Here is a 17,452-nt window from a genome sequence, read left to right on the forward strand (position 1 = left end):
GTGGAATTGCTATGTGAGTTTGTGAAACTTGTTGTTGATAACTACCGCCATCTATAGTGAGAACGGTCGTTGTTTTGTATATTTTGCACATTATTATTGTTTGCAATGGCTTCTAGTCGCGCAAGTACGAGTGTTCTTACCGATGCTGAAATTGCTGAATTTATTACAAATGACGAAAGTGATGAGTTAGAAGGAAATGTAAGAAGTGTTCCATCATGAAAAGGAAAAACGGGGTCACGGCAAGCTTTCTGATGATTCCCCACTTTGCCTTACTCAAGGACATTTTTTGACATTAGTTGCAGTTACAGAAAAGAAGAAAGAACCTACCAGAAAATGTCGATGTGTGTGCCAATTCGACTATAGAACCCAAGAAGAGTAAAGTGCCTCGTCATATGTGCCAAAAATGTAATGTCGCACTTTGTGTAGTACCGTGCTTTGAAAAATACCACAATTTGAAAAACTACTAACATTATGTGTGTATTGTTATGTTAATTTCTTCCCCAACAAATTTCAGCAGTGCTCCCTTCTATGATACAGTTTTTTGTACATACATTTATAATAATACAGTGATTTCATATACAAAAAAAAGTTCTTACAAAAATATATACACGTTTTTATAGTTACTTATGTGTATTATGTGTGTAGTTTTTTTGGTGATAAATAATATGTACAACTTTTTAACAGTTTTTGTTTGTTGAAACACTCTAAAATCGTTAAAATTGAAAGGGAAAAATGGTACAAATTAAACTTAAAATGTAAAAAGTAGTTAGCACAGCATGGTATTACAATTGAGAAAGTCTGTAGCAGTGAAAAGGTTAAGGGAGCTGCGAGACCAAAGTGACATGCTTCACATGGAAACGAACCTTCAGAAATAGAGACCAGATTTTAAAGGGAAGTCCTTTTTTATTTTTCAACACAGATCGTGAAATAAATAAGTGTTGATAATTATCTTCTACCAACAAGATTACATGGTTTTGACTTCCCTTTTTCAGCCCACATTTTCCTTTCTGGTCTCTGTATTGGCTACTTTTTCAGCCTGCATTAGCTTTTCCCCCATTTTTAAAAACATCTTCCTTGGTCCCTTTATTGACAAGATATCAAATATTTTTGTATGCCTGTTTTTCCCCTAACAAAACATTCAACAATTGTCTATTTCGTGCAGTTTAGAGGAAACAAAGATCAAGCGCCTTCTACCTTTCCTTCCCTTACCTCCATGAGTGTTAGGAGTATGTTGCAGCAATTGTTGAAACAATGCGATCTGGGCTTAAGCAGTAACAAAAGCATTGTAAGTGGCACACCTGTTGAGTTGACTGCTAGATTTAGACTTTTATTGTGAAGTTTTTTTAGAAAAGTTTTAACAACTGTGTGACAGTGATGACAGTATTGAGTGTCAGTGAAATGGCGAAGCCAGGTACAATTGGCAGCAAGCTATGGAATGTGGTAAGCTGTTGCAAGGAAGATTTCATCAAAACGGATAGTAAGATTATTCGCTGTACTTTACCTTCAGAAAAAGGACTATAGTTTATTTTTGCACTCCACTAAAAATATTATTTTAAATGAAAGCACAATATATACCATCCATATATAAAAAGGGATACATTAATATGAAATTTGATGTATCCCTTTTTATATATGAATGGTATATACAGTATTGTGCTTTCATTGAAAATAGTATTTTTAGTGGAGTGCAAAAGAACTGTAGTCCCCTTTTCCCCTTTTTTTTTTGAAATAATTGTCCTTTTTAGAGGAAAATTTTTGCCTTTAAAATCTGGTCTCTAGAAATAAACACGACCACTGACTAAGACTGACATTTTCTCTTAGCATTCATCATGCCATCTTTGTCTGTTGGTTGCACTTCAGCAGTAGGTGCTTCCTTCAGACTGGTTGGGGCCCTCGTTACTTGTCAATTTAGGGTGAAACCCCCCATGACACTTCGGTCTTTAAGATCCCTAATATACTGTAAATGTAAGCAGATAGTTATGAGTTTTTAACTTAGAGAAACAAACTTCGAATTCCAAACGTCTTTAAGAAAAGAATAATAATAGAAACTCCACATGTACATTCGCAAGCACAACAATAGAAGAACAGAATTTTAGGAGTAAATCATAGGTCATTCATAGAATATCAGATACAGTATTTCTAATTGTCAGCAAATTTACCATTATGGTTTGATAGTCACTATCAGTCCCATCCATACAGTTAAATGTGTAATTTTTATGTTCTGATTTTATTAGCAAAATAATTGACAACTTTGAATATTCAGGTAATCTTGCATTCTTTCAGGATTATCTTTACAAGAACAGACCAGATTATGTTCTGAATGCAATAAAGCGAGAGCAGTGCCTGTCAGAACTTGCTTCCATGCGTGAAGAGAGACGCAAAGAGCGCCAGAAGCTTGTATCCAGCCTCTCGTCGGGAAAGGACAGTGCAAGTGCACACAATCTCCGCTTAGCCGCACCGCCTCCTCTTGGTAAGTTTATTTTCTGTCATAGAAGAGCTGCAGCATGGTACACATGCAACATTTTCCTCTGACAAACAGGTAAATATTGCTCCTATCGTAATTGGATTGTATGCCAAATAATCAGGGTTATAACTAACCTGGAAAAGACAGGGAGACTTAAATGTGTGTTGAACTAACCAGGATTTTGGAATGAAAATAAATTATTCTTTCCTTGAATGCTATGGATAATCCATATAGAAATGTTGTTAACGTTTATTTTTCTTCATTTATTTGGAACAATGCTGAATAAATGTCATTCTCTTGAATAGAAACTGCAGTTTAACACTTAAACTTCATTATTAGTATGTTGAAGCATTGGAGATATATTTTAAAATTGCCTGGAAATTCTGGTAATGTTGGAGAATTTGTTTTGCCAAAATAATTCAGATTGTCTTTTTTCCAGTTTTCTTTTTATGATAGTTCATCCCAGATTATTTCTACAAAAGTTTTGCTACACCACCTGCCGTCCTTTGCATATATATACATGCATACATACATTTGTGTGTTGAGAGAGGAGTAGGTTGTATATCACAAAGTGTTGCACTGAGAAAGATTGAGATGAGATTGATAAATTTTAGAACAAAAGGTTAAATGGTGGAATGTTGTCCTGAGTTCTGACTTGAACCATGGAAATTATGATAGTAATTTAATTACCACACTGAAATGCATTTTTACACAGTGGAGAGTCTCGTGACTCTGACACCCAACCTATCAAAAAGCCATGGCTACCAGGGATTCTGGCAATGTTGTTGACCTGTCTCCCACAGTATTTCTCACTCTGCCTACATAGCCATTGGCCGTCATATGTGGCAAGCATAGGTGTGCACAGACCTTCTGATTGGGGGTTCAAAAGCCTTGATGAACGTTCAGTCTGGAAATAAAAACCTCATTTTATCTCACTGTTTTAGTTTTATTGCATTGATGGGTGTGTGCATGTGTGCGTATATAGTATATATGATGTTAATAATAAAAAAATTATCCTCGCAAATCACACCAAAGGGGGTAAGAAGTCTGTGCTAAAGCATTTGTGTTGGAATGTGTTGAAATATTTTTTCAATATGTTTAGTTTCTTCAAACAATTGTTCTTGCATCTAAGACAAAAGTGTTTAGTAGAAACAGTCTGAAGTACTTAGTTGTTCTTACCTCTCTCTGTGATAATTTACAATGTATTGCAGAAAGCAATGAAATTGAGAGCGAAGCGAGCAAGAACATTTTTAGATCTCAATTTTGCCAACTAAAAACAATATTAATTTAATAGGGTACTAAAATTTCATGGGATGCCATAGCATTCTCTTTTATATATATATATATATATTTCATTTAGATCGTTCGGCGCTCATGGCCAACTCCTGTTATCCCTTAGCTGCGGCTCTGAACTAGACAAGACTGTAAGGAAAGCAGATATGGCGAGCAAAATGGGGAAGAAAATTTTACAAAATGTATCTTTATTTGCATAACATTTTAAATCGAGGGGACAATTGGCGCTCTGTGCCCCCCCCCCCCCCCCCCCGCAGGTGCTGTTGGCCGTCTGGAAGAAATAATGCAAGAAATACGTGAAAACTAATTCCATCTTGAGTATCCTTTTGTCCTGCTGTTCTTAGATTCTGCTAGTCTTGCTTCCTTCTCCCTTGTCCCCTTAGAATTGATTTCCATCCAAAGAAGAGGGCAATGCCCCCTGCCCTCCCTGTGCTTGTGCCCTTCCCCTGAAGTTGCTTTGACCTTTCATCGGCTTGAAAATACTTCATTTTCATTCGACCTTCGTGCCCAATCCACCTCTCAGGAAATGTCTCATCCAAGAATTTTTGAACCGTTAATCCCCATTGTGGTGGTGCACCATCTTGTTGAAAACCCACTGTGGGTGTCAAGTCATTCAGTTGAGGTGCCACAAAAAGTTTCATCATGTCCAGGTAAATGCTGGCTGTTAGTTTTCTCCAAAAAGAAGAAAAGACCAATGACTCAGTCATGCATCAAGCCACACCAGACATTCACTTTAGGGCTATCTCTTTCTTGTTCCATGACAAAATGAGGATTTTCTGAACCCCATATTCTCACATTGTACCTGTTTACTTTCATATATGTATTTTGTATGTTTTTTTTAATGAAATATAAACAATATGTTCGTCTACATCAAAAAGATTTTTTTCCTTTTATAGCAGTGAAAAGAATTTTCAATCAGCGCTTCCTTAAGAAACAGACATTGCGGAAGTTCAAGAAGCTGCCGGATTATCAGGAGAAAGTTCAGGAGAGAAAGAGGAAGGCAGCTTATCGCACAAATCGGTTGATGGCAGAAATTTATAACAGGGTAAGTTTTACACCTGTAATATTTACTAAGTGTATAATGTACATGTAGCGACATAATTATCTCTAGGGATGGCCAGATCTGGATAATTTTCTATCCAGATTTAAACTATCTGGATATCTACGTAGATTATTTGGAGTTCTGTACTCACCAGATTATCCAGATATTCGGATTATCCAAAATGTCTGGATATCTGAATGTGTGCGTTATCCCGACAGTATTATTGTTTGTCCATTTTACAGGCTATCCATATTCTTTTATTTGTCATTTTCATATTTCACTGTACATATTTTCCTCAAATCTGTTCTATCCGAATATGCAGAATGCCAGATTATCTGTTGCATCTGAAACGAATAATTTGAAATCCAGATTTTTGTGGCCATCCCTAATTATCTCATGTGAAATTATGAATATTTTAAAGTAAAATTTGTAGATTGCTGTGGTATAGTTTGAATGGAAACTAGGGTTGAACTGATACCCATGCCGATGTTGATGTTCTTATCAATTTCTACCAATTTTGATACCGATGCTTTAAAATTTCTAACAATTAAAAGTTGTTCAAAATATAGTGGGTGAGGATTCCACTCTAATTATAAGCATCAATTTGCCAGAGTTTAGTTTCAAAATATTCAAGAATTACATTAGAATATTTATATATCTTAGTTACTCAATCTTTCACATCATGTAGCTTCTTCAGAAGAACAGTCAATGTTTATAAAATGTGAAGATAAGTTGGGTTAAAAGTAGAAGGTAAAAGACAATGCAGAGTTCCCTCTCATTTCTACCTACTCCATCTTAGGCTGGTGACTAATGGGAAAGTAAGCAGTGACCAAATATTCTGCATTGACTTTTACCTTCTATTTTTAAACCAAATTTACCTTCACATGTTTTAAACTTTGCCTATCTTAACTCCTGAAGAAGCCAAAGCAGTGTGGTGACTAAAACAAGTAAATACATACCTAACCTGTACTTTGCTACTTCGTGAGATGATAGCACGTGGTGTAAGTTATGCCTTATCTAAATTAAAATACGTTATGTAATCATAAAGTACAGTTTTTTTCCCCAATGGCATAGTGGTAACATTGTTGCCTTGTAATCAAGAGGTTCCAGGTTGGTTCCAGGTTCGATACCTGGTGGAGGCACATAGTGGTTCGAACCCAACTTTAAAGTGTAGGTTCAGTCGAGATTAGCTTATCAGTGCATAAAGTGGACTTGAAACAAAAACTCTCAGTTTTTTACACAATTTTGGTTCAAAATAAATGGAAACTTTCAAATTTTGCATAACTTCCGGGATAAACTGTTAAAAGTGTTGCACAGCATTTTTATGGACCCTGCAAAAGACCAAAATGCCAGAAAAGTATCGGCTGGTATTGGTAAACAAAATCAAACTGATACCCTCCAATACTGATATCACTGGTATCCGCAAATATCAATACACAGGAATCGGAAGCCAGCCCAGCAGTGAAACAAGTTCCCAAGCAGATGATGGCAGAGGCCACCGAAATTAATAGAAAATTTACAAGTAAGTTTTGTGGAAAAAGTTAGTAACTCGCTTACGTCTAATGATTATTAACCATGTATTTTATTCCCCAAACATGAATGTATACATTGACATTGGTATTGACTCAGCCCTAATGGAAACCTTTATGTATTAAATTTTATAAGTAAGTACTATGAACGGTATTGATTGGAATCAGTGAGAGTTGACAGTAGTGTCATTATCAGTTCAAAGTTGTCCCTAATCAATTCTAGTTTTAAAGATATTCTGTACCTGCATATTTACAAAATGAGATAATTGTGGCCCCGTCCCTCAGCAAGAAGTCGTAATGAATGGTTTATGCACCTGGTCACTACCGGTAGGTAAGGTGGTGAAGAGGTGTGTATTAACTTGGTTTCTCATGTGAATTAGCCAACTGAAATTATTAAAGGAAGTGTGTATGTTAAAGAAAGATCTCTATCCTTGTTGGCTCATTGATAGTTCATAGTATTTTCTGCACCAGACAAGGTTGCTGAATAACTATCCCAAGCTCTCCCCTGTTAAAGGTACCTTCAGCTAGCCTCTAAATATTTATCACTTTCATGACACTAATACACGCTGGGTATCAACTAGAGTTGAAAGGAGTCGGGGGGGGGGGGGAGCTTTTTTTTTTTGAGAAAAAAACATTTTATGTCTGCAGCTTTTTTGGTTGAGTTTCTTTCCAGCTTCTTACCCCAAAGTGTTTCATGAAAATATACATTGCTTGACTGCTTTTTTCTTGTTCCATAGCTTTAATTTATCTCTCCACTGTAAAAAGACACTTATATCTAAATTTAAAATTAGACTGTCAAACATTGAATTCATACCTAGACACAAGCACTAGTTGCAAAAATGCCAACTTTTTTGAATGGATGGTTTTATCCAAGTGTTATCATCATATTTCAGTAGGCTTATTAAATATATCTACATGGTATATACATACCCACATAACTTAGAGTAGTTTTGTATATATTTTGTAAACAGAATCGAATAGTATACTAATATAATTTTCATTGTTTGAATTTGGCATACAATGTGCAAGAGCAAGAGCAAAAAGAAAAGAAGCAAGAAAAAAGATATTGCTACATCTTTTAACACACTTATCAAATGTACTCCCAGTGATACATTTTTCTTGAACTATATCTAAAATCAAAAATTTAGTATCTAACCTCTTTACATTTGTATTTAGCATTAAAAATTCTGGCTTTCAAGTGTATCATGTATAATTTGATGTAATAGCTGATAAACATGGTCACAGAGCAAGCCTTGTGTAGCGGTTGTCAACCGTTGCGAGACCAGATGGCGATAAAATAATTTTACAAAGCTGATGTCCTGCTCAAAAATTTTACTCCTTTCTAATTTTTTGACTTTGTGCATTAATATGCACCACTGAAATTAAATATTAATAAATAAATTATGCCATATGGTACATGTCTTTGCTTGTTAGACAATATAATGGATTTCAAATTGTTGGCAATCCTGGATCTGATGAACTCTCACAAGCTGTTACCGGGTCAAAGCCTGGCAGTTGAGAAACACTGCCCTAGTACACCGTGGCCCTAAAACTGAGACGGAAACTGAAATAGATTGACCAAAAATGACCCCAAAAACAGTACATTATTTTTTTTTAAATTTGGCTTTCTGTCAGTAAAATTTTGTTTAAGTCCACTTTATGCTCATTGTGATTGGACCTACAGCTTAAAATGTGACCTGAGCCTGTGCCTCCATTGGGGATTGAACTTGGAACCCCTTAATTACAAGGGGCAAAATTACTTTATGCCATGAGAGACGCTGATTCTTTTACATATACATAGCATTCAATCAATGCCCAGATGAAAGAAAAGGTTTGAAATTTACCATTAACCATTTTCCAACAACAGTATTCGCAATAATAAGTTACTTTGGGCTTGAAGTCTCCCTTGTAGTAGCATACTGATCTTATTTATTTAATGGAGTATGTATTTAATCCATACGTATTGTGAATAGTAAAGTTTTTAATTGTCCTGAAACATCTAATAGTTTAATATTAACATTTGCGTCATTTTTATGACTTCAACGGCACAAACATGTTCATTTTATGCCCTGATAGGCTAATCAGGACTGGTCCTACAGTTTTAAAATGAAATCTGAATCATTATGCTATATGTCTCCACGGAGGATCAAACCTGGTACTCCTTGATTACATTCTTACCACTATGCATTGGTTAAGCACATACACAAACTCACATACAACAGAAACGCATTAATAAGTACAAGGTGTTCAAAGTGTCATGCAACTGAGACTTTGCACATACAGAACTTTTGTACAAAAAGGGATAAGAGACATGATCCTTGCATTGGGTATTGTTTGACTATGTGGATATTTTTAAAACATTACAGAAGAAACTGATTCTCTGAAGTGTGGAGAAAAAGTTACCAAGATGTAAAAAAGTTTTTGTACAAAGTAAAGAAAGACATGGAGTTGCTTGCAAAAATTTTTGATGTGCGTCAATGGTCTCTTTGGGTATTTATGGAATTGGCAAAATAAGAATAATTTTTTATACATTCTATGCATTACAGACAATTTATGGTGTTTTTATGGCATATTCATAAAAAGTATGTCTTTTTGAAATTACGAAGTGTACTGGAAACATTGGTCATGTCAGAGGGCAGTGCCAGGTGTGCCGGACATCTGGCTATGTTATGCCATCAATGTCCAGATGAAAGAAAAGATTTTAGATTTATGGAACAAATATAAAGGTAGGCTAGTTTTTTGTGTGGTAAATTTCAAATCTTTTTTTTTTCATCTGGACATTGATGGTATAACATAGCCAGATGTTGGCACTGCCCTCTCACATGCCCAATGTTGCCAGTACACTTTGTAATTTCGAAAAATCATACTTATTTATAGATATACCATAACAACCCCATAAATAGTCTGTAATGCATGGAATGCATATTTTTTTTGTTATTTTGCTAATTTCATAAATACCCACAGAGACCATCGATAAACATCAAAATGTTTTGGAAGTGTCTCCATGTTTTTCTTTACTACATACAAAGACTTTCTTACAACTCAGTAACTTTTTCTCCATGCTGAACGTTCATGCAGAGAATCATTTCTTTTTCAAGGTTTTAAAAATATTCACATAGACAAAGTTATTACACAATGCAAGGTTCATGTGTCTATCACTTTTTGTACAAAAGTTACGTATGTTCAAAGTCTCAGTTGCATAACTTTTCAAATACCATTCAGAAGAAATTACCAATATGTGTCTTCTGGCTGCTACATCATGTAAAATTATTTAACTGGTTCCAAAATATGACATTACTAGTCTTTTAAACCCCTAACTGACACAAGTGAAATAGGTTAGCTGCAATTGGTAAAGAGCCAAAATTTCTAGTTTTTTTGTTTTTTAAAATAGCTTTTTTTCGGAAGAAAAAACATCCATTCAAAAAAGCCAGCTTTTTGCAACTCTAGTATCAACAACGTTCAACCTTAATGTAAGTAATTCCATTAACACTTGTCTCTTTTTTGTTGAGGCATGCCATGTGACACATTATATAGCTTTGTTTTGTATTGCTCAAGTTGGTCTTTCCCTCTCTTTCAGAAACTGCAACAAAGAGCTCTGCGAGGTGAAGTGGATCTCTCGAACAGCGTGAGCGTTCTGTCTACATTGTGAAACATGCTGTTTTGAAGAACATGAAGTGATCTAAAGAATGACGTCAGCCTTGGGCTGGAAAATGGAATATAGTCCTGCAAGTCCTGTCTAGCCTGGCAACCGACGTACAGCAATAAGAAGAATATTCAGGGTGTCTGAAATGTTAGTTTGGATTCTGAGCATTGACGTCCATTACCAGTTTTTGATTTGGCTAATAATAAAATATCAGGAACAAGGGGGGAAGGGGTATTTAGTTTGTTACTGTAACAATTTTTGTGCCTAGCTTAAATCCTTGCTGAATGGCTTGTATTATGTACAAAGTGAATTCTCACATATTTTTAGTATTGTATTTTTTATGCTGTATTTAAATTTGTAATACAATGTTTATAGAACTGAACTGGTGTAATTTTTATTACCCTGGTAAAAAAACAGTCTTCTTTACTTAGATGCATATTGCAATTGTCCTTTTTTGTCTCCAATAATATGTTACAACTTCAGTCAGTGGCAATGTCAAAGCATGTGTGGAGATATAGTTAGTTATTCACTCACCGGGACATCAGACAACTTGACTAAATAATTGATATTGCTACTTAGTATTTAGCACATGCACTTAGTTCATCACATGTTACCTTCATAGTTTCTGAGGTACTGACAATTGACACAGATGGATGGTGACAATCATTGGAGAGTCCTTCCGCTCTAACAAATAATACCATAAAATGCTTATTACCGGTAATTTGACAATTTTTAACCCTCTAAACCAGTGTTTCTCACAATGTAGTCCATGGTCTGCAGCGTGATTCCAGGTGATCCATGGATAGCATACTCTTAATTTTCCAAACATCAATGTTTGAAAGTGAAGTTGCTTTTGTACATCTCAAATATTAATTTGTGTATTACTATTAACAAAAGGATAAATTTGCATTGTACTTATTTGGTAATCCTGCATTGGACAAGTCAAATTTCTCACAAAAAGTTGATTTTTATGTGAGGTTTTTGCCGGTGCACATCAGCAGCTGTAAATTAGAAGTTGTCTCGCACATTGGATAACATCAGGCACTAGCAAACTACTAAGGAAAGATAATGTTCAATTTGCCTCAACAAAAATCGAATGATTTCTGCCACTCTGCCCCTTTTATACTTGTTCAGTTAAATCCTAAACACATCCTTTACAAGCATATGAACCTCAAACTACGTATAATATTGCTTTAAATGCTCTATATTTTGATGTCAGCTAAGGAGTTTTCCACTGGGGGTATGTACAGTGGGATTCATAAGAATTGCTCAGCAAATTGTCCATGACTGTATTTTTACGCATACTGGTTCAGAGGTGGTAAGTAGATTGGTGTATTGTGTCAGTTCATGAAGCTCTGATTGCATAAAACAAATGGAGTAAACGTGGTGATGGACAATTTGCATGGTAATATTTGTGGATCCCACTGTACTACATCTACCAGGTGAACAACGTAGTGAGTGAAGACTCTACTATATGCTGTTGGTAATGGGCATTTTACTTTGAATTATGCAAGGTGTCAGAACACCAATTAGATGGTTGGGGTAAGGTGCTACTCCTGTTCACACATACCACTACTAATGCTACACTATTAGGATTTCTAACTGACATACAATAGTATTTTTTTATACCATACATGATCATCTTCAAGGTTGATGCAAGGAGTCAATTTTGAGGAAAATCAAATTTGAAAGTGTGTGGTAAGAGAACTTGAGTTCAGGAAGTTGCAAGAATATGACAGGTAAGATAAGAAAATAAACATTTTCAATCATTCATTTTCATTCAGTAATCAGTGATGACCACAGATGATATGTTCATCCTTGCTTTCACAAACGGATCCGCCAAAGACTGAGTTCAACCAATTTGTGCAAATTCCTTGTTTTGCCTTACCTTTGGATGTAATTGGTGGTAACAACAGCAAATTAACAATTCAACCTGCAATGGACAATTTTCCAATGTAACAATGTGAAATGTATGGGGAAATAAATATAGTACCTTCTACTTGATTTCCCAAGACTCAAGTTTTCAGTTTTCTAGTTATCAGTGTTTTTGACTTATTTTCTGATTATTATGTGCTATCTAAAGTTGCTTGAAATAGACAAATATCGAAACCATATTATAATTTCAAATTTCCAGAACAGTTTCAAACATCAAATATTTCATTCCATGTGGCTTCAGTATATTGAAAAAAGGCAGATGTGTACAAATGCACCAGAGTAACTTTGAAACCGTAAAAAGATTTCAGCTGTAATTCCCTGAACAGATAGAAGATTGTGTTGGGAGGATAAAATCAGTTCCTCTGTTGAATTTGCTATTGTTTCGATCTATTAAATATTATCCTATCTTTTCCTCTCCAATGTATAGAAATGAAAACCTAAATCTTCTGAAATCCCCATGCGCATAATAAGCTGGATATTGTTGGAACCAGTGGCGGCTGGCAGCTAGTGTGTGCCAACGTAATCAATAAATCAAAAAATTTTTGCTAGCATAACAGTTGGGCTGAAAAGTTCGTAGGCTAACATAGTAAAAAATATTTTTTTGACAAAATTCGATTTTATTATTCAATATAGTTGCCTTCGAGGGCGATACAACGATTATAGCGGTCATACAATTTTTCGATGCCATTTTTATAGTACGATTTCTCTTTAGCCTCAAAATAGGCCTCAGTTTCGGCGATTACCTCTTCATCAGTGCTAAATTTCTTTCCAGCGAGCATTCTTTTAAGGTCTGCAAACAGGAAAAAGTCACTGGGGGCCAGATCTGGAGAATATGGTGGATGGGGAAGCAATTCGTAGTCTAATTCATATAATTTTGCCATCGTTTTCATTGATTTGTGACACGGTGCATTGTCTTGATGAAACAGCACTTTTTTCTTCTTCAAATGGGGCCGTTTTTTCGTGATTTCATCCTTTAAACGCTCCAACTATGCTATGTAATAATCTCAGCTATCTCGATCAACTTCGCTTTACGATCATTTAAAATTATTTTGTGGACTTTTTTGATGTTTTCGTCGGTAACAGCCTCTTTGGGGCGTTCACTGCGTCCATCGTCTTCGATGCTCATTTCGCCTCGTTTAAATTTAGCAAACCACTTCTCAACGGTTGATTTTCCTGGTGCAGAGTCCGAATAATGTTTATCAAGCCAAGCCTTGGCTTCAACAGTATTTTTTTTCGCCAAAAAGCAATGCTTTATTAACACACGAAATTCTGTTTTTATCCATTTTTTCACAATAACGAAAGCTGCTTCACTCACAATGCTATATCTCACGAACTAATTATCCGGCAGCTGTGAAATTTATACACGTATCTTTTGAAGGTTAGTACTAAGTAAAAATCACATGGATTTAATTCTAGTAACGCCATCTATGAGTCAGCCTACGAACTTTTCAGCCCAACTGTTATGTCATAGAAATCTAATGAAAGAGGTAATTTTCAGCCAACGTAATCAATAAATCGAAAAATTTTTGCTAGCATATGTCATAGAAATCTAATGAAAGAGGTAATTTTCAAGGAACTTTGTTTATTAAAATTGCAGACAAGAATTCAGAGTTCCTAAGATTGGTTTATTTTACTTCGCATTTGTACTACTTTTGGCTAATTGCGAAGATAAGGATGAGTGAACACTCACAAAGAACACCGATGCCCAGGCCGAAATTCGAACCCGTGATCCCTGGCATCGTAGCATGCTGTGCACAGAGGTCGGACAGAGTTTCTAGGAGAAAAGTGCAACTATTAAAATTTCGACACCTGTGACCTTTACCTCTTTTTTTTAAAAAAAATAGAATTGTGTTTAAATCTGCCATGGGACGACCAAGTTGTTTAACTTTTAATTTAATATTGTATAGTACCTTGGAAAACGGTGTACATAATAATGCTCTAATCTGACACATCTTCACTGACTACCCTTCCTTTCACACACCATCGGACACTTTCACTTCATTAAAAAGAAAAACACTGAGCAATTAGACACACCCAGTCGAACACGGTATTCTCGCCTTGCTTTGTTTATGATTTGCAACCCAAGCACGGCAGACTCAGTGTTACTAACAACTGGAATATGATTATCTACTAAATTTTTAATAATTTATAATATCTACAATTTTTAATATTCAATGCAAGAAATTGAATCATATCTCCAAGCGAAATTCTTATACTGATAGATTTTACGTGTGATTTTTCACAAATATTAAAGTAAAAAATCGCCTGGTGATGCAAATTCCCTTTGAAATTTAGACAATTCTTTTGTACAGAAAATGTCTTCAATATTGTCAACGTCTGTTGCAATAGGAGAAGGAGTTAGACCAGTCCGCCAACCTCTCCTGGAAATTTGCATGGTTCCTTTAAGTTAGAAAAAAAGCACAAAGTTTGTTATTTTTATTGTTTGTAACAGAAGTAAAGATCAGTTAATTAGCATTTGAACAGAATAACCAAAGTAAAAACTGCGCTAGATTGAACAATTACAAAAATTGTTTTATGTTCACACAACATAAATTTTGTGATAAAGTAACCCTCTAACATTCAAGCTTTTTCTTGAAAGTGTAAAAGTTAATAACAAAGAATAATTATACATTTCAGTACACTATGAAATGTAAAAAAGATTATGAAAAACAGTTCTGGTTCATCTATCTGGTGGATTGATTAGAAAAGTTGCCCCAGGCAGGCCCGAAGCTAGAGGGAGGCAACTGCCCCCCCCCCCCCCTGCAAAAAATACAGAAAACATTCCTACCTGGAATTCTCACTAATCTTTACAATTATATGATGTGTTACTCTAGCAACATTACAAAGACACTTAATGATTTTGTGATATATTAGGGTGTATGGGATTCCGTATAATGTCACATAAGGATTGGGGGGAAAAATTCTCTTCCAGATTAGACTTCGGGAAATGATTTCACAATTTTCAGTATCTAGAACAGTTGTGACATTTTGAGTAGTCTTGTATTAAAGGTGACTAATGTGTTTGGATGTTTTTCTTGGATGTGTTGCTATGAACTTTGAATTGCTTAAATTTTTGTTTCCCAAGTCTATCTTTTGGTAATAGTGTGGTAGAGAGAGGGAGTGGATATTTGATTTTTGTTACTTTGCTTTCCTTTTCTGCCACTTCTAGCTAATCGCAACAACGAAGGATGCCGCAACTACCGGGGGGCAGGGGGCATTGTCCCATCCCCCTGACTTTGGATGGAAGTCCATTCTAGGGGAAGCAAACATTGAAGTATAAAAACAAGACTAGGAGAATCTAAGAATAGCAGGACAATTGGATGCTCATGATGGAATTAGTTTTTACGTGTTCCTTGTATTTTTCTGCCAGATGGCCAAGGGCACTTGCAAGGGGCAATTGCCCCCCTCGATTTCAAATTTTATACAAATAAAACTACCTTTCGTGAAATTTTCTTGCTCGCTTCACTCGCATTCTCTGCTATTCTTATAGTCCAAGTTCAGAGCCATAGCTATAGGACAGCGGGAGTCAGCTCTGGGAGCCAAATGATCTATATGAAAAAAAAATGTTAAAGAGAATGCCATGGCGCCCCGTAAAATTGTTGCACCCTATTAAAAAAATTCTTTCTATGAAACTTAATATGAAATATTAATGATGACACTGTAATCCAAGAAGTCATTGATCAATCAAGGGATTCCTATTTCTTTGTCAGGCGCCAAAACATGTATTTCAACTATAATATAATATAATACAATTCACACAATATTTTGCACAATGGTTAACGTAACCAGTAGGCAAACATTGTCTGTAGTGATGAAAAAGTCTCACATTTGAAAGAAATAGAGTCTGTGGTGGACTAAGGGACCCATGCCTTAATGTTTTAGCAAGTACAAAAATAATGTATTACAAATTTTTACACAATTCATCAAAGTGTAGGTAATATGTAACCATTATTATTTAATTAATTCGATTTTTCTTGCATAACACAACACAGGTGTTGTTGGATTCTCGTTAGATTCCTTTGTGAAAATCTTCCATACTGGAAACTAGAGGGAATCATTATGAAGCATGATTTATAAAGGGCTCTCTTAATAAGTTCTGGAGAGAGGCCCAAAGTTGTTGGTACATATTAATCGTCTATTAACATTATCGACCTGTAAATATCAAGTAGATACAGTCCCTATTGTCCTATTTATGTTAAACTTTATATTCTTTGGTAATCTGGAAAGGTCATTATCGAAATATTGCTATTTGATGTCGCTGGAAGTTTATTTGTTCGTTGCAGTTTTAAGATATCATCCCTTTTCTGTTACTTATCTCTTTTGGGGAGGGGGCAAGTACTTCTGTGTACCCCGTTATATCTGTCAATGTGACACAATATATTAAAATTTTGCCCCCAATAGGATTGACTTCGCCCGCCCCCCCAAAAAAGAATTCCTGGCTACGGGCCTGGCCCCAGGTCAGTGGCGTGTCCAAGGGGAGTTGGTGGGGGTTATAACCTTCCTTTGGCCCAGTATTCCTTAAAAAAAAAAGAGCATCAAATCCAGGAAAAGATGGCAAAATGAGGGCTGACTACTAAAAAATGTATACATAATCCCCTCCCCACTGCCCCAGGTATATAATAATAATAAATCATTAGAAATAAACTTGGTGTACATTATAAGTTATAATCGTTATTATTACATAAAAATAATTATAACCTCGATAATAATTATTAATGATATTTTATCTACCATTCAAGTTTTGTCATTAACCTCTCCCCCCCCCCCCCCAAAACACACACAAAGATTTTAATGAGGCCCATGTTGTCATTTCCAATCCTTTTCTCAATCAAGAATTCAGTCTGTGGTTTATCTTGAGTAGTTGTACATCAATAAGTCTTCACAAGTAATCACATCTTACATAAAAATTAAGAATTTTTTGAACAAAAATAATTAGAAATTATTTGAAACAAAATAAATTATATATGTGACTGAATATAAAAGATAAAAATCACCCCAACCCAGTCTCTATTCTTATGATTATTTTTTTCTTACTAACTCAAAGTGAACAAGCTGCAGATTTTTGTCATAATTTAATTTAATGGTTCATAATAAAAATGATTGATACATCGGGATTTCTTTTAAAAAAATAAAAAATGCAATTGTGTTTATTCGATTTACCCATTTAGTAGTAGGGATGTAATGTCATTGGGTAGGTAGATTTCAAGACATTTAATTTGAACATGAAAAAAATGTTGCTGTTTAGAATATTATATTTATTTATTTAACATGAAGATAAAGCCCAGTTTCTGGTATGAATTTCACACACGAATTATATTGCCATGGATGCACACTAAAGATACCAGAAGGAAAAGCAGCAAATGATGATAACCATTTTTAAAAGACTAAAATATGTATTCTAATTTTATATCAGTTATGAAAGCACTTGCCATTTACAAATTGTTTGTTTTGCGATTGGTATATGTAATACGCATTAAGTATTATATGAATATTAAGTACACAAATATTTGATATTCTGAAGTGGAGAAGATATATTTGAATCTACC

At 35.1% G+C, this 17,452-nt stretch overlaps 1 protein-coding gene across 1 annotated transcript in view; it reads left to right on the forward strand.

Annotated features, from left to right (window-relative positions):
• The window catches only part of LOC145991121 (uncharacterized), a 37,163-nt gene extending 26,810 nt beyond the window's left edge, over nucleotides 1–10,353 (forward strand). Inside the window, exons 8-10 of the mRNA XM_083126889.1 lie at nucleotides 2,284–2,470; nucleotides 4,654–4,802; nucleotides 9,906–10,353. Coding sequence (XP_082983015.1) covers nucleotides 2,284–2,470; nucleotides 4,654–4,802; nucleotides 9,906–9,977 — 408 coding nt within the window. The 3' untranslated portion in view covers nucleotides 9,978–10,353. The remainder of the gene's footprint in view (nucleotides 1–2,283; nucleotides 2,471–4,653; nucleotides 4,803–9,905) is intronic.
• Nucleotides 10,354–17,452: the final 7,099 nt, after the last annotated feature.

This window comes from Lepisma saccharinum, chromosome 8, assembly GCF_977018435.1.
Source record: "Lepisma saccharinum chromosome 8, izLepSacc3.1, whole genome shotgun sequence".
NCBI lineage: Eukaryota > Metazoa > Arthropoda > Insecta > Zygentoma > Lepismatidae > Lepisma > Lepisma saccharinum.